The following is a 26,025-nucleotide window of genomic DNA, read 5'->3' as shown; positions in this document are numbered from 1 at the left end:
GGGATTCTGATGTTGATTCCAGGGCTACCTGTAGTCGAGTTTCGAAGTTTTGAGTGGTTAAAATATTGTGTCCCAGCGTCCCTCCTGCTGCGGCTGCGACTGAAGCGGTTAGGCTGATGCCTACTAGGATAGGAGGAAAGGCAGCCCTTTTTGAGCGAGGAGAGGGCAGTAGCCGGGTTAGTTCGGACTCCTCATAGAGGGTCAATTGAGGAACAATAGTTACCAGGAAGCATGGTCCTGGGGCAGTGGAGTTAAGGCACTTGGTAAGAGTTCCCTTACACCAGAAATACTGTCCTTCTGGGGCATGGCTGGTGTTGTGGATAGCGACGTTAATCTGGCACTTGCTGTGATGTTTTGTTTGATTTACGGTTATGTGTGTGAGGTAGCAGGTTTTCAGGAGGTAGGGAAGGTTATCAGGCTCTGGTTCCCATAGGGGGATATTTTTTAGAGTGGTATGGCAGGAATCAGGGCTATGATTGTGTATTTGAGTGAGATTTATAGGGACGGCTGCCAATAGTGGCCTATTTAATGATGCACAGAGGAAACAGCGGCATACCTTAGGGAGTATTTGCATTTGGTTGAGGAATTGCAAGGTTTGTTGGAGGATTTGGGGCCACGTATGAGGGGTTGTGGAGGCAGAGCTTTGGGCAAGGTGGCTGGAGAGGCTTTGCTCAGCCTGCGAAATGTCCGTGGATACCGGGGTAAAAGTAGTATTAATGAGGACATATTCGCCGTGTATTTCAATGGTGCTTACAGGGTATCGGGACCAGCCACTGTAGTATTGCTTGCCTTGGATTCCTGCTACCCATCTTGTGTCCCAGAGATCTGCAGTATTTATGTAAAATTGCTGGGAGCTAATGTAGAAGGTACCTTTATGAGCTGCCTCCACATAAGCATCATGTATTCTGCATGACCAATAGGAGCATCCCCCATATATGTTGTCATAGTTGTTTTGGTTACAATAGCTTTCAGTTTGGGCATATGGAAAGCAGGCATATGGCCTCAGGCCCTTTTCAACTGATTTAGGATTTATGGGGATGGTTATAGGCTGACTACAACCTGTTAGAGGGCAGTCTCCTGTGCCAATCACATGAGTGGTCAGTCTATCATTTTGGCTAAAGGTCTCCCTGATTCTGAACTTCCATACATAGGATGCGCCCTCAGTGGGGGTTAGGAGAATGAGTAGCACGAGTGAGGCGGGCCCGAGTGGGCCCCAGGGGGTGACAAGTGTGGCCGTCCTCATCTCGTTTGTAGCAGAGGAGGAAATAGACACTGAGAGCGATCTGCCCAGAAGCCACAAAGTATGGGGGGCCAGGGGAGGCGGTGAGCAGGCCCAGTGATGCCTCAGGAAAGCCCCCACCACGAGAGCTAGCAGCGCCTGCCCAGCTCTCTGCTACCCCTCAGCCTCTAGCCTGGTTGGAGGAGTTGTCTGCTGTGTGTAGAATCAGTCAGCTCCCTCCCAGCTGGGCTTGCGGCTCCGCCCTCTTCTCCATCTCTCTCTCTTTGGAACACCCCTCCCCCTCCATCTCCCTCCTTTTGCTTGAGTAGCAGAGTTAGGCCTGGGCCGTGGAAACTGGGCCAGCCCTTTGGGAAGATCCCATCTGGAGTTCCCTGGGAAAACAAGGAAACCTGCCCTCCCCTCACCCGTCTGCCCCTCCTCAGGCCTTGCTGGTCCCAAGGGATCTTGGGCTTAACTGGGAGATCAGAGAATTGGATGTTTCAGGATCAAAAGTCCAGCAAAAACTTTCTCTCACCTGCTCACTGCACTGGAGCTTCTTTCTTTCTTTTTTATAATTCTGTTCTACATATATATTCAGTAATTCTCAATATCATCACATAGTTGCATATTCATCGTTTCTTAGAACATTTGCATCAATTCAGAAAAAGAAATAAAAAGACAACAGAAAAAGAAATAAAACAATAACAGAAAAAAAAAAGATTATACATACCATACCCCTACCCCTCACTTTCATTTATCACTAGCACTATTATTTATTTTTATTCCATATGTTCTACTCGTTTCTTTTTTTCAAGTTGTAATTTTTTTTATTTTATTAATTAAAAAAAATTACAAGACACAAACATTCCCAACACATACACTCAGCAATTCACAATATCATCACATAGTTGCATATTCATCATCATGATCATTTCCCAGAATGTTAGCATCAATTCAGAAAAAGAAATAAAAAGACGACAGAAAAATATAACAAACAGAAGAAAAAAATTTTTTACAGGCCATACCCCTTACTGATCCCTTTCATTGATCACTAGCATTTCAAACTAAATCTATTTTAACATTTGTTCCCCCTATTATTTATTTTTATTCCATATGTTCCTCTCATCTGTTGACAAGGTAGATAAAAGGAGCATCAAACACAAGGTTTTCACAATCACACAGTCACATTGTGAAAGCTATATCATTATACAATCATCATCAAGAAACATGGCTACTGGAACACAACTCTACATTTTCAGGCAGTTCCCTCCAGCCTCTCCATTACATCTTGGATAACAGGGTGATATCTACTTAATGCATAAGAATAAACTCCAGTATAACCTCTCCACTCTGTTTAGAATCTCTCAGCCATTGACACTTTGTCTCATTTCCCTCTTCCCCCTTTTGGTCGAGAAGGTTTTCTCAATCCCTTGATGCTGGGTCTCAGCTCATTCTAGAGTTTTTCTCAATCCCTTGATGCTGAGTCTCAGCTCATTCTGGGATTTCTGTCCCACGCTGCCAGGAAGATCCACACCCCTGGTAGTCATGTCCCACATAGACAGGGGGAGGGTGGTGAGTCTGCTTGCTGTGTTGGCTGGAGAGAGAGGCCACATCTGAGCAGCAAAAGAGGTTCTCTTGGGGGTGACTCTTAGGCTTAATTTTAAGTAGGCTTGACCTATCCCCTGTGGGGTTAAGTTTCATATGAACAACCCCCAAGACTGGGGGCTCAGCCTATAGCTTGGTTGTCCACACTGCTTGTGAGAATATCAAGAATTCAACTTGGGGAAGTTGAGTTTTCCCCCATTCTCACCATTCCCCAAAGGGGGACTTTGCAAATACTTTTCCACTCACTGATCAAATCACTCTGGGATTCATCAGGGTATCACCTGGACAAACCAACAAAATCTCATGTCCTATACAAAGTTCCATATACTTAAGGTGTTCAATCAACTATCTGCATAAGTTATATTTGTTCTACTCGTTTCTTGACAAGGTAGATAAAAGGAGCATCAGAGACAAGGTTTTCACAATCACACAGTCACATTGTGACAGCTGTATCATTATTCAATCATCCTCGAGAAACATGACTACTGGAACACAGCTCTACATTTTCAGGCAGTTCCCTCCAGCCTCTCCATTACATCTTGAACAACAAGGTGATATCTACTTAATGCATAAGAATAACCTCCAGGACAACCTCTTGACTCTGTTTAGAATCTCTCAGCCATTGACACTTTGTGTCATTTCACTCTTCCCCCTTTTGGTCGAAAGGTTTTCTCAATCTGGAGCTTCTTTCAACAGGTGGCAAAGTTTCCTGTGTCCCCCTAAGAAGGACACTGGGATTCCTTAGGCCCTCACCTGCCCAGACTGAGGCTCCCTACCTGGAGGAAGGGAGAGGGATAGAGAACGAAAACCAGGGAGGCATGCCAGGAAATCAAGGCTGGGGGCTTGGGGGTTACGGCTGCAGCCGGAGTGGCTCCCTGTGCTGGTTTGAATCTGTTATGTATCCCAGAAAAGACTGTTCTTTTCATCTGTCTCTGTTCCTGCAGACCTATTGTGGGTGGGACCTTTTGCTTAGGTTGTTTCCGTGGAGATGCGAGCCAGTCCATTCAAGGCGGGGTTTTAATCCCTTGCTGGAGTGTTTTATGAGAGGATAAAAGGCAGAGACATTTTAGAGAAAGCCCAGAGAAATGCCCCAGGAGAAACAAGCAAGGACCCATGGAAGCCCAGAGATATTTGGAGAGAAGGACCAGCAGATATGGCCATGTGCCTCCCCAAGCGACAGAAGAACCCCAGATCACAGCAGTCTTTCCTCAGAAAAGGTATCTTCTTCTCGATGCCTTAATTTGGACATTTTCATGGCCTTAAAAACTGTAAATTTGTAACCTAATAAATCCCCATTGAAAAAGCCAACCCATTTCTGGTATATTCATTCCAGCAGCTATAGCAAACTAAAACAGATTTTGGTACCAGAGAAGTGGGGTGCTGCAAGATGCAAATATCAAAAGTGCTGGTATGGTATATAAATGGACAAGGGGAAGATTCTGGAAGAATTTTATAACTTGCCAAACCTGAACCCAAACCATTCCCGCCAATCCTAAAAATTACCTAGGGCGAAGCCTACATTGCCTTGAAGAAATGACTGGTAGAGATATGGACTCTAAAGATATTTCCCAAGAGATATTAGACAGAAATGATGAATGTGTCATTGTAAACTGGAAGAAAGACAACCATTGTTTTAAAGTGGAAGAGAAGCTCTTATTGTAGTCACATTTATCTGGAGTGGTGATTGTTACTTCTGGATTTTGAGAGGCTGTTTTATGTATGTATAACCTAGTATTTAGAGATAAGAATGAAGCTGATCAGAATACAGGGGTAAGGAATATTTAATATTCCTTAATATTTTAGAATCTCATTTTCTTTGAGATCAAAGGAAGAAAGGTTTATTTTGTCCAGAACCTAAATTTTCTGTAGCACATAATCTAATTCAACCTGTCTGGATAGATCATTTAAACAATCCAAAACCAGGAGCCCAGAATAAGAATGAGGGCCTTTAATCCTGTATAGCTTAATGTCATGCCTGGATACACAGTATATTACACAGTATATTAAGCAGATAATCAAAAAGTATTGTAAAAGTCCCTTCAGGGATGGGAGAAAAAACATGAAACTATTAAACTTTACTACCAGGGAAACCCCTAACACTGTGTCAAACATTAGGGACACCCAAATCAACAGGCAAAGCCCTTGATCTTGTGGCTTCCTCTTGTGAAGCTCATGTATGTAGCAGAGAAGCTTAGCCTACCTATAGGTATGCCTAAGAGTTGCTTCTGGAGGGCCTCTTTTGTTGCTCAGATGTGGTCTCTCTCTCTAAGCCCTACGCTGCAATTGAAATCATTGCCCTCCCCACTACATGGGACAAGACATCCAGGGGTGAAGATCTCCCTGATAGCATGGGAGATGACTCCTAGGGATGGGCCTGGTCCTGGCACCATAGGATCAATAATGCCATCCTGACCAAAAGAGGGAAAAGAAGTGTAACAAGGTTGTCAGTGCCTGAGAGAGTTCAAATAGAGTTGAGGGGTTACTCTGGAGGTTACTCTACGCAAGCATCAGTTAGACATTGCTACCTATCATAACTTGCCAACCCCCAACCATAACCATTCCTGCCAATCCTAAAAAAACACCTAGAGCATTATATAAGATTCTGCAAAGGTTCCATGCACTAAGGTAACTTTCCAGAAGCCTACAACCTCCAAATGGATGCCTGGACCACAGAAGTCCTAAATTGCAGAGGGGCCAGCCCTTCCAGAACTCAGCTGGTTCCATCCCCCTATCCCATACTATTGAAAGCCTCTTCAAACAAGAAAAAGTTAGAATGGGAATAGCCCAAATACTCCTGAAGAGTAGGAGAAATATCAAAGCTGATGGTGGAGTTATACAGAGAATGTAGGGTTTAACAAATGAGTATGATTGCTGAATCATTATATTGATATTTCTTTTAGTCTTCAGTACCTTAGAGCAGCTAGAAATCAAAACCTAAAATTGTGGAATTGTAACCCATACCAAATGCTGCAATCTGTTCTACAACCAATTGTTGCAACATACTTTTGAAATTTATTGTTTTTATGTATATATGTTATTTAAAGAGAAGGAGGATATAACAGATGATAGGATATAACAAATGAGTATGACTGCTGAATCATTATACTGATTTTTGTTGTTCTCCAGTGTCTTGGAGTAGCTAGAAGAAAAAATAAAAATCGTGGAACTCTAACCCATACCAAATTTTAAGATCACCATTTTTTTTAAAAAAGCACCATTTTTGTCTGTTTATTTGTTTGGGTGCATGGGCCAGTAATTGAAATAAGGTCTCCCACATGGCAGGTAGGCATTCTATCACTGAACCACTCATGCACCCTGAAATCTGTTTTACAACTAATCATTGAAATGTGCTTTGAAATTTATTACTTTTTAAATATATGTTATTTTCCACACAAAAAAGTCAATTGTAAAGTGGCAGAGAATTTGGCAAAATTGAGTCCTGGTGTTGGATGGAAAGCAAAATGTGAAAGTGATGAGTTTGGCTATCTAGCTGAGGAAATTTCCAAACAAAATGTGGAAAATGCAGCCTAGCTTATCCTTACTAGCTGAAGCTTATAGCAAAATGTGGGAGGAAAGGAATAAGCTGAAACTGAACTCTTGGGTACAAGGAAACTAAAAATTGATAGCTTAGAAAATTCAGAGGTTCAAAAAAGTGAGTCCCCAGAGAATAGAGTGCCATGTGAGGATTTAACCAAATATGGGAGAAGCAGCTAGCCACGTCAGCGGGAGTCAGGATTGGAAATGGAGTTATCCAGGAAGGATGTGTGGAAAGTCTTATTGTCTGCTGGTTAGCACCACTGCATGCTGCATGCCAAACCAACAAATTTTTTGTGAGATCTGTATGAATGGAATCACTGCCAACCTGGATTTACAGGGACAGAAAAGGGATAGATTGAAGGAAATATGACTTCAAAGGCAGAACCTTGGAAGCTAAGATCTGGAGCCAAGAAACCTCAGGCCAGGGAAGCAGACCTGCTCATGCACATGGAGAGGGTGAGTTTTCCCTGGAGTTTGCAGAGGATGGGCTTCCTGTTCCATTGTTCAGGAGGAGTGTTTCCACCCCAGGGCTCTCAGATGCCTGGGGAATTGAGGGGAGCTTGGCCATCCCCTTGTTCAGGCACCCCAGGCCTCAGAGAGGGTGGAACACATTCCCTAGGGATTGGGGGGAGCCTGGCCACCACCCCATTGATCTAAGGGGTTTGAGACTATGCTCTGGATATATCAGAGTCCAGGTGCTGCCACAATGCTTGAAGTGGGTGGATCTAAGAAAATGGTGACCTCCCCAATGCTTGGAAATGTTAAAACCCTCACCCCAGTGTTTGGATAGAGCAGGGCTACTGCACAAGTCCTTGGAGAGGTGGAACTGCCACTCTTTCAAGCTGCAAAGACAAAATATCTTTCTGTAGATAGCTCTCAGACTTTGAAATCTAACGGAGTTTGCCCTGCAGGTTTTCAGAAACAATCAGGACCTTTGATCCCTTCCAATTTCTCCCTATGGAAATGGGAATGTTTATCCTATTTCTGTCCCTCCTTAGGACAAACCATGCATGTGACTGGTTTAGCTCTTATCTAAACAATTCAATATTGTTACTGACATGATTTAAGTTTTTGTGATAGTATGATGGAATGAATGTATTTTGCATATGGAAAGAACATGTCTTTGGGGGATCCAGAGGTGTATGCTGGTTTGAATCTGTTAGGTACCCCAGAAAAGCCATGTTCTTTTAATCCATCCCAGTGCAGACCTACTATGGGTGGGACCTTTCCTTGGGTTCTTTCCATGAAGATATGATCCAGCCCATTCAAGGTGTTTTGTTTTGTTTTGTTTTTTAACATGGGCAGGCACCAGGAATCGAACCCAGGTCCTCTGGCATGGCAGGCGAGAACTCTGCCTGCTGAGCCATCATGGTCCACCCACAAGGTGGGTTTTAATCCCCTTGTTGGAGTCCTTTATGAGAGGATAAAAGGATAAAGGCAGAGACATTTTAGAGAGAGTTCAGAGAGAGAAATGCCCCAGGAGAAATAAATAAGCACCCACAGAAACACAAAGACATTTTGGAGAGAAGGACAGCGCTATGTGCCTTCTCATGTGACAGAGGAACCCTTGATGCCAGCAGCCTTTCCTCAGAGAAGTCTTTCCTCAGCCTTTCATCATCTTCCATTTGATGTCTTTATTTGGATATTTTCATGGCCTTAGAACGGTAAATTTGTAACCTAATAGGTCCCCATTGAAAAAGCCAACCTATTTATTGTATATTGCATTCTGGCAGCTTTAGCAAACTGAAACACCTCCATTCTGTCCGTCTGGCTGGGGCTCCTGGGGGCTATTGTGTGATGCATTTCCTGAAGTTCTGGGCCTCAAGCATTGAATCAGCTTTATCAGGGGCAGATGTAAGTTGAAAACTGAGCTGGAGATTGCATTTGGCTGGAAAGCCTCAAATCCCTGCCCAGGGTTCCCTAGCAAAGCCCATTCCTCTATGCCCTTTGCTATGGACAGACCCTGGCATTGGATATTCTCTTCCCAGAGGTGGCTCAGACATTGTGTCCTAGGGGATTGGGGGCTCTCCAGGCCTGGCTTCGAGGCATCTGTGTTAGGTTGGAGCTGCTGTGTATCCCAGAAAAGGCCATATTTTTTTAGTCCATTCCTGAAGGTGTAGACCTATTATGGGTGGGGCCTTTTGATTAGATTATTTCAACTGAAATGTGACCCACCCCTTTAAAGGTGGGTCTTAATCCCCTTACTGGAGTCCTTTATAAGAGGATAAAACACACACAGAAGACATCCGGGAAGACAGCCGAATAGGATAGGTCAGTGTGGTAATTAGATTCAGCTGTCAACTTGACCAGGTGAGGGTGCTGAGATCTATTGCTGTGGACATGAGCCAATGGCATGTGAACCTCATCTGTTGCTGATTATATCTGCAATCAGCTAGGAGGCATGCCTGCTGCAATGAATGATGTTTGATTTAATTGGCTGGTGCTTAAATGAGAGACTCAACGTAGCACAGCCCAAGCAGCTCAGCATACCTCATCTTAGCACTCACAGCTCATCCCAGGCCTTTGGAGATGCAGAAAGAAATCACCCCGGGGAAAGTTGTTGGAATCCAGAGGCCTAGAGAGAAGGCCAGCAGAGATCACCCTGTGCCTTCCCATGTCAGAAAGAACCTCAGTTGAAAATTAGCTGCCTTTCCTCTGAAGAACTAACGAAATAAATCCCCTTTTATTAAAAGCCAATCCATCTCTGGTGTGTTGCATTCCGGCAGCTAGCAAACTAGAACCGTCAGATTCACCCCTGCTCCAAAGAACAGCTAGCTAGAGAAGGGACAGAAAAAAGACTGGAGAGCGACTCCATTGTGTAGGTGACATGGGAGGGTCTTCTACACTACACAGGGAGGCCCTGATTGAAAAAGTAGAAGAACTGAGATGCAGAGAACTGGAGACCCGCCAGCTAGTGCTAACAGCCTAGCACATCCATTTCCAGACAGAGATCCAGAGCCATCAGGAGCAGTAAACCAAGTTGCGTTCCTTGAATGCGCTATCCTCACGTGAGCCACCCCAGCCCCGTGACCCACAAATCTCCCCATACCCCACACCCCACAACCTAAACCCTATCATCCCCCACCGCACTCCAAGCACACCTGTTCCCCCCCCCACGTATCCCCCCCACACCCCTGCTCCGTGCATCCGCCATTGCAGGATGGGTGTGGAGCAGGATGCAGGGTGTGGGGCGGGGTACAACGGTGTGCTGATGGGTTGAGATGCAGGTATATGCACAGGTTGGGGACACTTCACTGGTGCCTGTGAGCATGGGGTGCAAGTCATGGGGTTGTGGATGTGCAGTTTGGGGGCCATGGGGTGAGGTGCAGCTCAGGCAGGCCTTGGAGTTCAAGGGCAGGGTGTGGTGTGCGGGACACAGAGATAGGATATGCAGCAGGAGGCAGATGGGGGCCTAAGCACATGGGGCTGGTATGTGGGCAGGATGGGGGGGCATGTGAAGCATATGGGTTGTGGGTGATAGGGTGTGGGGTACAGGGAACAGGCCAGGGCACAGGGAAGTTGAGGTACAGGTGTGTTCTTGTACAGGGGAAGGGGGCCAGGGGGCCAGAATGCAGATGTGTGAGTGTGTAGGGGTGGGGCACAGGTTGCAGAGGTTGTGGGACATGTGTAAGGTGGGTGGTGATGGGTGGGCAGTCTCGCCTTGCCCCACCCGTCCCGAGACCTGTTTTCAGTGGCCAACCTGAGGATCCCCACCTCCCCCTCCCTGCCCCCTGCAGGCAATTACCTGAGCATCTGGGCTGCAGGCACTCACCTTTATACCCCGGCCCAACCTGCGCCTAGCCCATACAGTTGCGTAACTCTGCTGCCCCCCACACCAGCTCGGTGCACATGCACATCAGCACCCAGCCCCTTAGAGGTGTGCACGCGCATGCACCATTCATGCCACACCCCCTAAGCTCTGGGCAAGCACTGACCTATGCATCCAGGCCACACCCACCCTCAGCCCACAGGGCCATTCCCACCCCGCTGCCCCTGGGCTCTGCTCACTTGCTCACTAGGTCCCTGCCCCCCAGACCTGCGCATACCAGGGCCCTGCCCCCCAGATCCACACACCAGCACAGCCACTTCCTCCCTGCCAGGCACCCATGCATCATGCACAGACCTCTTGACCCCTGCACCATCCTTGCCCCACACATGTGCACAACCTTGTTCTACCCCATTGCACAACTGCCCTTCTCCCACACCTGGCAGGTGCCCTTAGGCACATCTGTGCTACATAGTCTCCTCACTACACTAGCGGGTACCTCTACTCCACCCCACCTCTGCATCTGCAGACCTGCCCCAGGGCCCCGCCCACCCATCATCACCCACCTGACACATGTCCCACAACCTCTGCAACCTGTGCCCCACCCCTACACACTCACACATCTGCATTCTGGCCCCCTGGCCCCTTCCCCTGTACAAGAACACACCTGTACCCCAACTTCCCTGTGCCCTGGCCTGTTCCCTGTACCCCACACCCTATCACCCACAACCCATATGCTTCACATGCCCCCCCATCCTGCCCACATACCAGCCCCATGTGCTTAGGCCCCCATCTGCCTCCTGCTGCATATCCTATCTCTGTGTCCCGCACACCACACCCTGCCCTTGAACTCCAAGGCCTGCCTGAGCTGCACCTCACCCCATGGCCCCCAAACTGCACATCCACAACCCCATGACTTGCACCCCATGCTCACAGGCACCAGTGAAGTGTCCCCAACCTGTGCATATACCTGCATCTCAACCCATCAGCGCACCGTTGTACCCCGCCCCACACCCTGCATCCTGCTCCACACCCATCCTGCAAATACACAGCTTTAGACTACTGAAGGAAATCAACTTCCAAAGTAACCCTATCCATATATTTACATGCTGTGAAAACAACAGACGGTCACTACCCATATGAAGACACAGACAGATACAGCCCAGTCTAATGACCAAATCAAAACACCACAGGAGACACAGACTTTGGAACAACTAACCAAAGATGTTCATATAACTCTACTAAAAATCAGTGGGATGGTTAGTGACATAAAGGAGATAAAGAAGACAGTAGAAGAGCACAAAGAGGAATCTGAAGGAATAAATAGAAAAATAGCAGATATCACACAGATTAAGGATGTTGTAGACCAAATAAGAAACATATGAGACACACTTCAAAACTAGCAGATTTGAAGAGGCAGAAGAAAGAATAAGCAAACTAGAGGACAAAACAACTGATCTTGAACACACAAAAGAGCAAATGACAAAAAAGATGGAAAATTTTGAAATGGATCTCAAGTAAATGATGGACAAAACAAAGCACACAAATATAAGAATCATCAGTGTCCCAGAAGGAGAAGAGAAGAGTAAAGGGCTAAGAAGAGTAGTTGAGGATATAATGGGGGAAAACTTCCCAAGCTTTATGAAAGACATAAAAATGCAAATCAAAGAAGTTCAATAAACTACAAATAGAATAAATCCAAATAGGCCTTCCCCAAGACACAGTCTGTCAAATGTTGTAGAGAAGCAGAAAATCCTGAGCGCGGCAAGAGAAAAACAATCTTCTATGCACAAGGAAACCACATAAAACTGAGTTCAGGCTACTCAACTGGTACTATGGAGGCAAGAAGGCAGTGGTATGATATATTTAAGATACTGAAATAGAAAGACTTCCAGCCAAGAATTCTGTACCCAGCCAAATTATCCTTTAAAACTGAGGGAGAGATTAAAATTTTTGCAGACAGACAAAAGCTGAGGGGATATGTCAACAAGAGACCGGCCCTACAAGAAATACTAAAGGGAGTTCTGCCAGCTGAAAAAAAAAAGACAGGAGAGTGAGGTCTGGAGGAGGGTGCAAATTGAAGCGTACCAGTAAGAGTAACTTAAAGAATAAAAAAAAAAAAGAGGGAAAAGAGTATATAGATCTGACAAATAAAATCTAAAGGAAAAGATGGTGGATTCAAGAAATGCCTTTATAGTAATAACTTTGAATGTTAATGGGCAAAACTTACCAATTAAAAGATACAGATTGGCAGGATGAGTTTAAGAAATAAAATATAGCTATATGCTTCTTGCAAGAAACTCATCTTAAACACAAGGTTACAAATAGATTGAAAGTGAAAGAATGGAAAAAGATGTTCCACGCAAGCTGTGACCAAAAGAAAGGAGGAGCAGCTGTACTAATATCAAACAAAATAGACTTTAAATGTAAAAACATCATAAGAGACAAAGAAGGACACTATATATTAGTAAAAGGAACAAATAACCAAGAAGAAATAACAATCATAAATGTCTGTGCTCCCAATCAAGGAGCTCCAAAGGACATGAGACAGACATTGGCAAAACTGAAAGAGGTGATAGATGCTTCAACAATAATACACCACTCTTCTCTACAGATAGAACAACCAGACAGAAGATCAACAAGGAAACAGAGAACTTAAACAATGTAATAAATTAATTGGACCTAATAGGTATATATAGGTCATTACACCCCAAAACACCAGGATATACATTCTTCTCTAGTGCTCATGGAACATTCTCCAGGATAGATCATATGCTGGGGCACAAAACAGATCTTTATAAATTTTAAAACATTGAAATTATTCAAAGTACCTTCCCTGATCACAATGGAATGAAGCTGGAAACCAATAACCACCAAAGAATGAGAACTTTCACAAATATATGGAGATATAACACACTCTTAAGCAATGAGTGGGTCAAAGAAGAAATTGCTAGAGAAATCCATAGCTATCTGGAGACAAATGAAAATGAGAATACAACATATCAGAACTTACAGGATGTGGCAAAGGCTGTGCTGAGAGGGAAATTTATTGCCCTAAATGTCTATGTTAAAAAAGAACAAAAATCAAAGACTCAACTGCTTACCTGAAGGAACCTGAGAAAGAACAGCAAACTAACATCAAAGCAAATAGAAGAGAAATAACAAAGATTGAAGCAGAGTTAAATGAATGGGAGAACAAAAGAACAATGGAAAGAATCAATAAAACCAGAAGCTGATTCTTTGAGAAAATCAACAAAACCGATGGGCCACTAGCAAAGCTGACAAAGAAAAAAAAGAGAGAGAGAGAGTGAGAGAGGGGATGCAAATAAACAAAATCAGAATTGAGAGGGAGGGCTGACAAATAAAATCCAAAGGAAAAGATGGTGGATTCAAGAAATGCCTGAAAAAAAAAAAAACATAACGGATACTATGAACAACTATTTACCAACAAACGAGACAACTTAGATGAAATGGACAAATTCCTGGAAACACACAAACAAACTACACTGACACAAGAAGAAATAGAAGATCTCAACAAACCCATTACAAATAAAGAGATTCAATCAGTCATAAAAATCTTCCTACAAATAAAAGCCCAGGCCCAGAAGGCTTCAAGGAGAGAATTGTGTCAAACATTCTAAAAAGAACTAACAACACTCCTGCACAAACTTTTCCCAAAAACTGAGGAAAAAGGAACACTACCTAACTCATTTTATGAAGTTAACATCACTTTAATACCCAAACTGGGTAAAGATGATATAAGAAAGGGAAACTACAAACCAATCTCCCTAATGAACATAGATGCAAAAATTCTCAACAAAATATTAGCAAACCAAATCCAACAGCACATTAAAATAATTATACACCATGACCAAGTGGGGTTTATACCAGGAATGCCAGGATGGTTCAACACAAGAAAATCAGTTAATATAATACAGCACATTAACAAATCAAAAGGGAAAAATGTGATCATCTCGATTGATGCTGAAAAAGCATTCATCAAAATTCAACATCCTTTTCATCTCAAAACATTTCAAAAAGTATGAATCAAAGTAACTTCCTCAATGTGATAAAAGGCATATGTTCCAGTTTGCTAGTTGACAGAATGCAATATACCAGAAATGGAAAGGCTTTTAAAAAGGGGAATTTAATAAGTTTCAAGTTAACAGTTTTTAGGTCATAGAAATGTCCCAATTTAAAAAGTCTATAGAAATGTCCAATTTAAGGCATCCAAGGAAAGATACCTTGGTTCAAGAAGGCTGATGAAGTTCAGGGTTTCTCTCTCAAGTGGAAAGGCACATGGCAAACATGGTCAGAGTTTCTCTCTCATCTGGAAGGGCACATGGTGAACACAGTCAGGGTTTCCCTCTCAGCTGGAAGGGCACATGGCGAGCACAGCATCATCTGCTGGCTTCCTCTCCAGCTTCCTGGGAGGCATTTTCCTTCATCTCCAAAAGTCACTGGCTGGTGGGGCTACTCCGTTCTCTGCTTTCTCAAATTCTCCCAAAATGTTTCCACTTTTATAGGATTCCAGTAAACTAATCAAGACCCACTTGAATGGGTGGGGACATAACTCCACCTAATCCTGCTTAACAACCACTCTTGATTGAGTCACATCTCCAGGGAGGTGATCTAATTACAGTTTCAAACAATCCAGTACTGAATAGGGGTTAGAAGAAACGGCTGCCTATACAAAATGGGATTAGGATTAAAACATGGCTTTTATAGGGTACATACATCCTTTCAAGCCAGCATAGCATATATTAAAAACCCATAGCCAGCACTGAACTCAATGGTGAGAAAGGCTGAAGGCTTTCTCTCTAAGATTAGGAACAAGACAAAGATACCTTCTGTCACCACTATTATTCAACGTTGTACTAGAAGTTCTTGCTAGAGCAATAAGGCAGGAAAAAGAAAGAAAAGGCATCCAATTTGGAAGGAAAAATTAAAACAACTTTTATTATTTGCAGATGGCATGGTACTATACTTGGATAAACCTGAGAAATCTACAACAAAATTACTTGAGCTAATAAGCAAATACTTATTATTTGTAAGTGGCAGTAAGGTGGCAGGTTATAAAATTAATGTGCAAAAGTCAGTAATGTTTCTATACACATGCAACAACCTAACTGAGGAGTCAATTAAGGAAAAAATTCCATTCAATATAGCAACTAAAAGAATCAAATATCCAGGAATGAGCTTAACTAGGAACGTAAAGGACTTGTACACAGAGAACTACATAACACTGCTAAAAGAAATCAAAGAAGATCTAAATAGGTGGAAACACATTCCATGTTTATGGGTAGGACAGTTAAACGTAGTTAAAATGTCAAGTCTACCCAAATTGATCTACGGATTCAATGCAGTGCCAATCAAAATTCCAACAACCTATTTTGAAGACTTGGAAAAGCTAGTTGCCAAATTCATTTGGAAGGGAAAGAGATCCCGAATAGCTAAAAGCATCCTAAGAAAGAAGAATGAAGTGGAAGGATTAGAACTCCCTGATTTTAACACTTATGATAGAGCCACAGTGGTCAAAACGGCATGGCACTCACATGAGATTTTGTTGGTTTGTCCAGGTGATGCCATGATGAATCCCAGAGCGATTTGATCAGTGAGTGGAAAAGTATTTGCAAAGTCCCCTTCAGGGAATGGTGAGAACAGGGGAAAACTCAACTTCCCCAAGTTGAATTCTTGATATTCTCACAAGCAGTAAATTTTTTTTTTCTGTTTGTTATATTTTTCTGTTGTCTTTTTATTTCTTTTTCTGAATTGATGCTAATGTTCTGGGAAATGATCATGATGATGAATATGCAACTATGTGATGATATTGTGAATTGCTGAGTGTATGTGTTGGGGATGTGTGTGTTTCTTGTAATTTTTTTTTAATTAATAAAAAATTAAAAAAAAATCTTAACCAATAAAAATGATCCGAAGAATAAAAAAAAAAACGGCATGGTACTGGCACAAAGATAGAAGTCTTGACACTTATTGAATTGAATTGAGACACTTATCACTGCTGGTGGGAATATATAATGGTACAACTGCTATGGAAGACAGGCTGGTGGTTCTCAAGTTGCTGTATGATCTGGCAATACCACTACTCAGTATATACCCAGAAGAGCTGAAAGCAGTGACACACATAGACATTTGCTCACCAATGTTCATAGCAGTACTATTCACAAGCACTAAAAGATGGAAATGATCCAAGTGCCCGTCAACAGATGAATGGATTAACAAAATGTGGTATATACATACGATGGATTATTATGCAGCAGTAAGATGAAATGACGTCCTGAAGCACATGACAAGATGGATGAGCCTTGAGGACATAATGCCGAGTGAAATAAGCCAGATATGAAAGGACAGATTCTGTATGAGTCCACTTTTATGACCAGGGTAAAGGTAAATTCAGAAGCTTATAATACAGAATATAGGGGACTGAGAGATACACAGAAGCTGGGAAGCTTGAGATGGGTGAATAGTTTTCTAATGAGGTTGAACTTAATTGTAACGGAATAGACTGAAGTGAAGGCAGTTCACTAGTGTGTCTATAAGTAATGCTACCATATTAAAAGTGAACATGATTGAAAGAGGTTGTATTGACTCATGTGTCCCACCAATTAACACTACAAATCTAAACAAGTTATTGCATGAACTGCAAAGGTTAAAAACAAATAAACAAAAACACATTCAGAAGCCAAGACACAGAACCCAGAGAGCTCAGAGAAGCTGAGAGAGGAAGCCACTAAAGCCAGAAGCTGGAGCAATGAAAGCAGGAAAGAAGGACCAGCAGATGCTAGTCACCCCTGTGACAGAGGTGTCCCAGATGCCGGCAGCCTGTCTTCAGATAGTCCGGTTGTTGCCTTACTTTGGACATTTCCAGTCTTAGAACTGTACATTTATAAGCTAATACATCCCCATCGTAAAAGCCAACCCATTTCTGGTATATTGCATTCTGTCAGCTTTAGCAAACCACACACACACAAAGACACACACAGCACACCTCCACTATGTGCACACCCTTGACACATCACTCACACATGCCCATGTGTGTCCACATGTGCCCATCACTCACCCGCCTGCCTGCCAGGAGGACAGCTTTACGGCCCTGCTTATCAGTTGCTTCCTGACTTCCTCCGCCTGGCTACCCTGCGGCCAGGCGCTCTGGGAGCCGGCCTGTGCACATGGCTTCCCGAGGAGCGCTCAGATAATGAGAGGAAATGCAGTCACCGGCTGGTAGAATGCTGGGGATTCCGGGCTGCAGGGCCCCTCCCTGACCTGCGCCCTCGATCTCCCTCCAGGCGGCCCTCGGCTGCTCCCTGAGAGCCCGCGGACGCTGCCGGAGATGCCCCCTTTCAGCTGCTGGGGCCTGCCCGCGGCCCTTCTCGCCCTGCTCTGCTGCCCAGGTGAGCCGCTGCCTGGGGCTCCTGGCTTGGCCCGTGCCAGCCCAGAGGGTGGGGTGACAGCATCTGTGGGGCTCCCCTGGCCAACCCCGACCCCAGCCCTGATGTTGCTGAGGCTTTGAACACAGGGCTTCCCCTCCCTGGTCGGGGCAGAATGCTGGCCCTATGGCAGGTCGTGGAGGCTGAACGGGGGTCTGAATGGGGGCCTCAGGATGTGAAGGGACACTGGGGACCAGGGGAAGGTGAGGGCATACACCCATCTGGTCTTCAGAAGTGGGCTAGGAGACAACGGAGGACAGAAAGTGCACCCCCTTGCTGGTGGTAGGCAATACGAAAATGAAAACCATTTCTGGGTCTCAAGGGGACTGTGAAAGAAAACGCCATCCTGTTCCGAGTTCTCTGTGCCCGGAACAACTGGCCTGGGACTTTTCAAGGGGGATCTCAGTTAGCCCTCACAACCACCCTGCTGGAAAGGGATACCAGCCCCCTGGACTTATGAGGAAACAGGCTCAGAGAGAGAAGGCACCCTGCCCAAGGCCACACAGCTGGAAAGCGACAAACCCTGGGTTCAGGCCAGGTGCTGTGTACCCGCAAAGCCGCTTTCTTGCTATTTCAATATGTGCCGCTCCCCTAGCTGGGGGCTGAGTGAGCACCTGGATGTGGGAGCCCAGGACACAGCCAGGCACAGCTGGGCAGGACCGAGGCCCTTCCCGGGCTTGCTGAGCAGGAGGTTGGCACTCAGGGCTCAATCTTCAAGCAGCAAATACTTCCTGAAGGCCTGCCGTGCCTGGGGCACTGTGGCAGGCACACTGAGGAACATGTAAGGCCTCGGCCCTGCCTTCCAGAGCTCCAAAACCTCCAGGGGAGAGGGCCCGTGAGCTCAAGCCACAAGGACAACATGTCATTTGCAAGGTGGACCCTTTACCTTTCTGCACCGCCCCCTCACTAAGCTCCACCTAAGCGAGGCCTCTGCTGGCCACACAATTTAAAGTGGCCACCCCTCCCCACCCCTATCCCTGGCACTTTCCACCGTCCAACAGACCATGTATTTTACTTGTTTCTTGTCTGTCCCCTCATTAGAACATAAGCTCCACGAGCGCAGGGTTTGGTCTGTTTTGACCAGTGCTGTGTGCCTGGAGCCCAGGACAGTGCCTGGCATACAGCAGGTGTCCCTGAAGTATTTGTTAAACAGAGGGTAAAACCACAGGGCACAGAAGCTCCGAGTTTACCACTATCTTTAGAAAGGCCTTTGTGGAGGAGGGGACATTTTGGCTAGAACTTGAAGGTAAAGTAGGAGCCCTCTCCATGGAGATGGGTGATGTTCATGAGGAAGACTAATCTGATGAGTTGGAGGAAGGAGAAAGGAGAGCCCAGAGGCAGGAAGATAGTTGGGGGGCCAGAGGGCAGGAGAAGCTGGGGCCAGAGGGCAGGAGTAGCTGGAGCCAGTGTCATCGGCCTAGCCATGAGGTCATCGGGCCTGAACAGGAGAAAAAACCAAAGGGGCAATCCCTGGCCTCTCTTCTTGGACACCTGACCCTTGAGCCAGACTGCCAGCAGTGGGCAGCTCCCTTGGGAAGGGCAGCAGGGATCCCGTGCCAGGTGGACCCTGCCCAGAGGTGCTGATCTTCCAGGGGCTGGTGAGAATGCATTCGAGGTACACATGTGGCCGGAGAAGCTGGCAGTTGAGCGCAGAGGGTCCTGGGAAGTCAATTGCAGCACTAGTTGTGCCCATCCAGAGGCTGGTGGTCTGGAGACCAGCCTAACCAAGACTTTGCTGGACCAACGGCCACAGTGGAAGCAGTACTTGGTGTCAAACATCTCCCAGGACACGGTCCTCTTTTGCTCCTTCACCTGTTCCGGGAAGCAGCTGTCCACGATGCTCAACATCAGCGTGTACCGTGAGTGGCCTGTACTGTGGACCTTCCCATCCCCCCTCCCCCGCCCCCTGCTCCTCCTCTCCACTGAGGCCAACTCTTGGGTCTATACTGACTGTACGCTCGCTGCTACTGCCCTGGGCACTCTCCTGGCCCCACACCACTGAGCTCTGGGTGAGACAAGGAGCAGGGCCCAGGCCAGTTGGCTCAAAATCTGCTCATACGCTTCACAGCCTTCCTTGAGGCCGCTGGCATCTCAGGAACAGACAAACAGTGCTTTGAGTTTTCTCAGAGAAGAGCAGCCTAACCAAGGTTTACCCAAGTCTGAAAGTCATTTCCCAGAGCACTATTTGTTCACCTCCCAGCTCAGGACCAGCCCCATCACCAGAGCCACCCTTGTCCCCATCAGCAGTGGGGACACCATCAGGAGAGGCAGGAACACTCTCCAGTGGTCCCTTACTCCCAGTGCAAAGAAGGATGGGTTTACGCCCATGTTCCTATCCTCCCCGGGGGGCCTTGTCAAGGGTGTAACTGTCGCAAACACACACCTGCCCGTGAACCCTGAAAACCTCCCGGAGATTCTCCCAGTGAACAGAAAGACGTCCCAAATGCAGCATGCAGGCGTGGCATGGGGGTGGAGAGGAGTGGAGGCCAAGAATCCAGTGCCACGGGGACTCCAGGTACGCCGGGGGCCACCTGGGTGGTGACCCTGAGAGGCAGGGCAGCTCGAACCCAGGCCCAAGCCACCCCTTCCAGTAAGGGGCCTCACCTTTCACCGCCCAATTCCAGTGACCACCTCCATCTAGGTGCTTCTCAACATTATCATCCAAGTGTTTAATTTTGGACTTTTGTATTTAATTCCTGGAGTTGGGGAGAGGGGGACAGTTTGTATCTTTCCAGTACAATTGCTGGACCTCCTCTTGGTAGACACCTGACCACCTCCATTCTTGAAACAATCACGTCTGTAAAACTCCTACTCAGTACATCCTTCACTCTGCACTGCCTCCTCCTTCCTCTCTTCACATCTACAGCTAGTAGGCCTCAGCCCACTCCCGCCCCTGCAAGCCCAGCCAGGTGGCAGGGGTCTTGGCCGTGCGGGGCCTGCTGCACCCGCATCCTGACCAGAGCTTCTTCCCTTCTTCCCTGCAGAACCTCCCAAGCAGGTGATACTGAAGCTGAAGCCTGCGTGGGTGGCTGCGGGCAAGTCCTTCACCATTGAGTGCAGGGTACCTGCTGTGGCACCCCTCGAGAGCCTCACCCTCACCCTGCTCCGTGGCAAGGAGACCCTGTACAATGAGACCTTTGGGGGGGCTGCACCTGCTCCCCAAGAGGCCACGGCCACACTGAGCACCACAGCTCACAAGGAGGACAGCCACAGCAATTTCTCCTGCCAGGCGGAGCTGGACCTGCGGTCTCGGGGTGGGGGCATCTTTCGGAGTGCCTCAGAGCCCCAGATCCTCGAGGTCTATGGTGAGGAGGGAGCCCCACAAGTGGAGGGGGGACAGAGCAGACACCCACTTTCATCCCCTTGTGGGGAAACCTTAGACCTGCTCTTGGCCAGCTTTGGGTGTGGGCTCCCACCACCAGGTTTGACCCCAGAGGAGTTACTTTCCCTTTTCCCTGAAGCTCTCCCCCAAGTCCCCAACTTGGGCCCTGATTGTTTCAGAGGTCAGGAGAGCTAAATAACTTGCTGGGTCATTCTCTAGGTATGTGACCTTGACCGAGTCAACGTCTACTCTCTGGCCTTGGGTTCTCTCTAAATGAGAAGAATGGCCTGCTGACCCCAAGTCCCCCTGCAACTCTGCTGTCTTGGGACTCATGGATGGCCAGGGCATTCCCTGTCTTTGGGGAAGGTGGCATGACACTCAGCTGTGCCCGAGGAGGGGCTTGGCCTGGCCCACACCACCCTCTATGCCAGGCTGGTCCCAGGGCTGATGGCAGATAGACATCTGCCCTCCCAGCCTGGCAGAGGCTTGGCCGGTGGCCTGGACCTTCAGCCACTCTTCTCCTAGGCAATATTTGGGGGGCAGACACCAGTAACCACTCATCTCTGTGCACAGGGTGGATGGGTGATGGTGGCTCTGGTACATGGGACGGGACGACTTCTAAGACCACCATCCCTCCCTCCCCAGAGCCCATGCAGGACAACCAGCTGGTCATCATCGTCACGGTCGTGTCAGTGCTGCTGTTCTTGTTTGTGACATCTGTCCTGCTGTGCTTTGTCTTCGGCCAGCACTGGCGCCAGAAGCGGACCGGTGCTTACGGGGTGCGGGCTGCCTGGAGGAGGCGGCCCCAGGCCTACCGGGCACAATCTGCATGAACAGCGAGCCCACGGGCGGTGGCCAAGGGAACTCAGCCTGGTTCCTAGGGCATGGTCCAGCCCTGGCTGAAGCACTGTGACCAGCAGCAGAGGACTCTGGGGACATTTTCCTTTTCTAGCCTGAATACAAAGTCCCGGACTTAACCCTGTGCCCTCATTGTCTCCTCTGGGATAACACCCCATGGCTGGAAGGGGGACCCACTGAGTGTGGGCTCCCCCACCCCCAAGTGTCTACCTCAGCCTCCTCTCATCCTCTCCTTCACAGGGTGGGTGAAGCCCAGGCCCTGGGGAGCCCGTCCCTCACCCAGCCCTGAGGACACTTTCCTCCTGAGGCAGGTAGGAATAAGCCGCTGGGCAGTGGGTCCCTGTGGGACTGGAGGCCACATCTGGTAAGGGCAGGATCTGGCTCTGTCCTCTCCCTTCTGCCAAGGGGCCAGCTTCCCAGGGAGGTGGAGCCCCAGGGAGCAGTTTCAGTCAACCTCTCCCCCATGGGGGCCTTCAAAGAGCTGTGGAAGAGAAGCAGCCCCCCGCGTCCTGCTGTCTCCATTATTAGTCCAAGAGAGAGCCCAGAGCCCTCGTCAGCCCAGAGTGGGGTAAGGGAAGGGGGTGAGGGGAGAGGCTCTGGTTCCTAGGCCTTCCCTAGTCTGGGCAAGCAACAGGGACAGAATCGGGCTTGTATGTGGCTTCTGGGCCCTGGTGGTGCTCTAGGGGTTCTCAGCCCAGAGTCACGTCCGGGCAGTTCAGCCCTCCATGGGGTGCGGAGAGGACTGCTTCACCCAGGAGGGCCTGTGGGGTTGGGGGATGAGAAGGCTGCAGGCACAGTGCAGACACCACAGGCTCACTGGAGGGAGTGGGGCCTTGGGGCATCTCCGCCCCTGTGCTGATGCTGGCACAGGTCCCAGGGCCCGTGTCCGTCCTCATGGTAGGCTCTCAGCATCATAGTAGTCTGGGAGAGATACGGCACCCTCACTTGACTTCCTCCTGCCTCAGTGGACCCCATGGAGGAGAAGGGGAGGGGACAGGCCAGTCGCCTCACAAGGGTAAGGGTAGGAGACCCCCACCCCGGGACCCCTGGCCCTTCAGATCCTAGAGCTGGGCCCTGCCCCCTCCAGCTCCCTACCTGAAGCTGGGGGCACATCTGCACCCACAGTCCCAGTGGCGCTGGGGGGTGGGGGTGGGGGCACAACTCTCCTGAGATGGAAGAGAGAAAAGACTCCCATCAGTGGCCCATTAGTGGCCCAGGGGTGGCCTTCAGGTTTCACCCCAAGTATCTCCACCCCAGTCCCAGCCTCTGAGAGCTCTTCTAGCCCCACCCCAGAATAGCACCCAGAACTCGCAGTCTCACTTACCTCTCCCTTTTCCTGGAGGCAGGAGGGTGGTGCTGAATCCTGGGGGTATCCTGCAAGGGGGGCTGGTGTGGAGGAGGAGGGAAAGGGACTGGCCAGGGAAGCAGGGGGCCCAGAGTGGGCATGGGGCAGGGCAGGTAGTGGTGGTGGAACACAAGCGGCCCTTCCTCCTGGACTTCCATCTCCCCCTCTTCCTCAGGCTCTTCCTGCCGGCCCTCCACGTAGACCTGGGATCGTGGGTCAGGGGAGGGAAGACAGTGACCAGGACCAAGCCCGCCTACTCCTGCTCCTCTGTTCCCCTTTGTTATTTCTTCAGCTGCACATCATAACAGTGGCCACCATCCACTGAGCTTTTACAACCTGCCAGCAAGGTGGGGAAACGGAAGCTCAGAGAGGTGGAAAAACTTGTCTAGGGTCACGTAATAAGTGGTAGAATAGGGACTGAAAGAAGGCAGGTTTGACTTGAGAGCTGGGCTGGCCAGTTCACCAAGCTACCCCTGGCCTTACCCCAGCCCGTGGACCCACCCGGGCCCCAACTGTGAGATGGGGTGCTCATCCCAAGAGCCCCTGAGGGCCTGTAGGTGGGGTGGGATAACACTTCCTGTCCTGTCCAGCTTCCACAGTTTTCTATGGGGGGGGATGGGGGGGTCAGTAGCTCCCGAGTGTCTCCTGTGCTTGATTCCACTGACCAGCCCTTCCTTGAACTGCTCTTCACTTTCGCCAAGCTGACCTGCCTCCTCTTGCCAGTCAGCCCGCACTTCTTCCAACTTCCCAGCCTTGGCCAACAACCCTGCTCTCCTCGCAGGCACCAGCGTCAACCTCAGCTCTTCATTAATCATTCCTCCTTCTCCAACCACCCACCTCCAATATGGCTCCCAGCGGGATCCCACCTCTAGGTGAGAGCCTCCTAGGTCCCTCTCTTGGCCTCTCCCAAGGCTGCTTCCCACAAGGTTTGCTGGCCTCTGCAGGCTCCTTCCATTTGAGAATCTTCCCTGCTCAAAATGCTCCAGAGCATGTACTGACGCTGAATTAGGCTCACCCTTGGACCCCTCCATTCTGCCTCCTGTCCCTGCCTGGATAACTCAGCCCTTGCCTCCTCCAAAGGTCAGAACCCTACCTCGCCTTCAAGATCTGGCTTAAATGCCACCTGCTCCTCCAAGGAGCTTTTCCTCGTCCCCCAAACAGGCACGTGCTCATGCTTTGTACCTCCACATGTGTCAGTCACAGCCAATGCTGGTTTGTGTCTCCAGTTATCCATCGACACATTTATTTGTTTGACAAATATCTACTGAGCCCCTAATAAGTGTCAGTTCCTGAGCCAGACACCGGGAACAGTTCAGGGGAGGGGAATGCACTGTAGGGAAACCTTGAAAACAAGGCCTGGGGGGTCTGGATGTTGGGTTACCTGAGGGTGGCTACCACTGAACCTGGCACATAAAAAATGCCAAACAGACCCAGTCAGATAGGTGTGCTCTGGCTTCCCCGTTTCTCTGTCTCCTAATCTTTCAGAGGTGAGGATGGGGAGAGGAAGTAACCCCAGATGGATACCTACCCTCTAAAGGCACAGGTGAGAGAACCCCGTGCCTTCCCCCACCTCTCGGGCCACGCACCTGTGGATGGGGCATGGAGGGCGCGGGGGTCAGCGCCCCGGCGACCAGGCGACTCAGCAGCAGCTGGTGCATCTGCGCGTTCTGCAGCATCATCAACTCCAGCAGGTCTAGGGTAGGGGTTCAGCAAGCCCATACCAGGCCTACCCCAGCCTCCCCCAGCCTCCCCTGCCCTGCCGTCCCGCCCTGACCCGTAGGCCCCTTCCCAGACGCCCGGCCTCCGGGAGCTCAGAAGCGTGGGGGTGAGGTGCAGTGCGGACGTCCAGAGAATGTGCTGGATGGAGGTGGGGTGACCCCGGAGTCTCACCTTCCTTCACGCGGCCCGGCTGCGGGGGTGGAGGCGGGACCACCCACGCAAGGGGCTGCAGGACTGTCACACAGGGCTGGGGGCGGAGGGAGAGTCAGCGAGGCAGGGAAGGGAAAGGGGAAGGGGATTGGAGGGTGGGGTCGCGAGCCCCACTCCCACCCCCGCGGTCTGACTCCCCAGTCCCGCAGGGGCCACGTGCTCTCGTCCCTGCTCCACTGCCTGGCGAGGCTCTTCCTCCTGCTCTCCTCACCTCCCAACTCTCCTCAGGGTTTCACCCCCTTTGCTCCCCAATCCTGTCGTTTCTCCCACCCCCACCCCCGGCCTCGGGTCAAGAACGGCTCAGCCCTCACCGTCGCGGCTGCAGTCTGAGGTGCCGGGCAGTCGCAGCTCGCGCTTGTCGGTGCAGCCATGGCGGGCCTCAGGTCAGGGTTACCATGGCGACAGCGGCGACGCCGCGGGCGCCGAGGTCTCGTCCCACGCATGCGCAGGCCCCGCCCCTTGTCCTCTGCAGCTCTCCGCCCTCCAGGCTCCGAGGATGTAGGGTTCCTTAGGAACCCGCCAGGAGGCCTCCCTCTCTCCCAGGGCGTCCGCCTTCAACCCCTCTGTGCCACGGCTCCCAAGACATCATGACTTCTTCCTTGCTGTACCTCCCACCCCTTGGTCATCCCCAGTACTGGTTCTGGGGGACCGTGTTTGTTGAGTGACTGAGCGGGTTGAGGAGGCTGGGCTTCAACTCGGACACTTGGTTTCCATGCCCGAGAGCTGGACTGGCCCAGACGAGGAGTTATGCAGGAATTGAGAATTACACCAGTAAAAAAGGGCAAAGGATCTGCTCTCTGTCACTCACTGAGTTGGAGGGGTGTCCTGGGGTTTCTGGAACAGACCAAGGAGGGAAACACCTGCCAAGTTAAGGGAGGAGGCTGGGTCTTGGCCAGAGGCACGTGGCTGGTCCCTTGACTCGCTGCAGCTGTTTGCTCTCTGATTCAACGCCAAGGTGAGCCACTGATTCTCAGAGGTGGAGAAACTGGGGAGTTCAAC

The 26,025-nt window shown here is 48.9% G+C and overlaps 2 protein-coding genes across 3 annotated transcripts in view; one reads left to right on the top strand and one right to left on the bottom strand.

The window, feature by feature from the left end:
• Positions 1–21,871, top strand: part of ICAM2 (intercellular adhesion molecule 2) — a 36,661-nt gene extending 14,790 nt beyond the window's left edge. The window contains exons 2-5 of the mRNA XM_077163574.1: positions 17,432–17,536; positions 19,165–19,431; positions 20,557–20,877; positions 21,540–21,871. Of these exons, the coding sequence (XP_077019689.1) occupies positions 17,476–17,536; positions 19,165–19,431; positions 20,557–20,877; positions 21,540–21,727 (837 nt within the window). The 5' untranslated portion in view covers positions 17,432–17,475 and the 3' untranslated portion in view covers positions 21,728–21,871. The remainder of the gene's footprint in view (positions 1–17,431; positions 17,537–19,164; positions 19,432–20,556; positions 20,878–21,539) is intronic.
• Positions 17,618–25,433, bottom strand: PRR29 (proline rich 29). Of its 2 annotated transcripts, XM_077163576.1 has the most exons (6): positions 25,338–25,433; positions 24,988–25,063; positions 24,684–24,790; positions 23,077–23,300; positions 22,848–22,918; positions 17,619–22,673 (listed from the first exon to the last, which is right to left on the bottom strand). In XM_077163576.1, exons 1-6 carry the CDS (start codon positions 25,395–25,397, stop codon positions 22,645–22,647), a joined length of 567 nt encoding a protein of 188 aa, XP_077019691.1. In that variant the 5' UTR covers positions 25,398–25,433; the 3' UTR covers positions 17,619–22,644. The 2 variants fall into 2 exon arrangements, with proteins under 2 accessions (XP_077019690.1, XP_077019691.1); XM_077163575.1 differs by having other exon boundaries at positions 17,618–22,918.
• Between the last annotated feature and the right edge of the window lie 592 nt (positions 25,434–26,025).

Source organism: Tamandua tetradactyla, chromosome 6 (genome assembly GCF_023851605.1).
Source record: "Tamandua tetradactyla isolate mTamTet1 chromosome 6, mTamTet1.pri, whole genome shotgun sequence".
In the NCBI taxonomy this organism is placed as follows: domain Eukaryota; kingdom Metazoa; phylum Chordata; class Mammalia; order Pilosa; family Myrmecophagidae; genus Tamandua; species Tamandua tetradactyla.
Note: the sequence above shows the minus strand (reverse complement) of the source record. Positions and strands in the feature narration are given on the sequence as shown.

What these genes read in the sequence shown, in the direction of transcription:
- PRR29 (XM_077163575.1), bottom strand. Translation starts at nt 25,397, where the DNA reads ATGGCTGCACCGACAAGCGCGAGCTGCGACTGCCCGGCACCTCAGACT. An exon ending in CCTCCATGCCCCATCCACAG is followed by an intron (nt 23,301 to 24,683) that starts GTGCGTGGCCCG and finishes CCACGATCCCAG; the next exon opens with GTCTACGTGGAGGGCCGGCA. An exon ending in GCCTCCAGGAAAAGGGAGAG is followed by an intron (nt 22,919 to 23,076) that starts GTAAGTGAGACT and finishes CTTCCATCTCAG; the next exon opens with GAGAGTTGTGCCCCCACCCC.